We start from the raw sequence: 220 nt of genomic DNA, 5'->3' as shown, positions 1-220 counted from the left end.
CCTCCCCAGCAGCCCCCCGGCGCCGGGGGGGACGGACGGATGGACGGCGGCACCCCCGGCATCCCCCGGTGCGGTGTAAAACACACCGGGAGAAAATTCGCTCTCGCCTGGGCACCCAAGCCCAAGTGAAGGGGCTCAGAGAAGGGACCCAGCGTGCTCCCCCCCTTCCCCAGGGATATAAACCGCGGTCCCGCGTCCCCCCCAGCCCCCCTAACCTTCT

At 70.0% G+C, this 220-nt stretch overlaps 1 protein-coding gene across 1 annotated transcript in view; it reads left to right on the top strand.

Annotated features, from left to right (window-relative positions):
* The first annotated feature begins 39 nt into the window (after positions 1-39).
* Positions 40-220, top strand: part of PSMB4 (proteasome (prosome, macropain) subunit, beta type, 4) — an 11,606-nt gene continuing 11,425 nt past the window's right edge. The window contains exon 1 of the mRNA XM_009891682.1: positions 40-68. Coding sequence (XP_009889984.1) covers positions 40-68 — 29 coding nt within the window. The remainder of the gene's footprint in view (positions 69-220) is intronic.

Source organism: Charadrius vociferus, unplaced genomic scaffold, assembly GCF_000708025.1.
Source record: "Charadrius vociferus isolate BGI_N301 unplaced genomic scaffold, ASM70802v2 scaffold2359, whole genome shotgun sequence".
NCBI lineage: Eukaryota > Metazoa > Chordata > Aves > Charadriiformes > Charadriidae > Charadrius > Charadrius vociferus.
The sequence above is the reverse complement of the archived record's forward strand: the minus strand, read 5'-3'. Positions and strand labels throughout refer to the sequence as shown.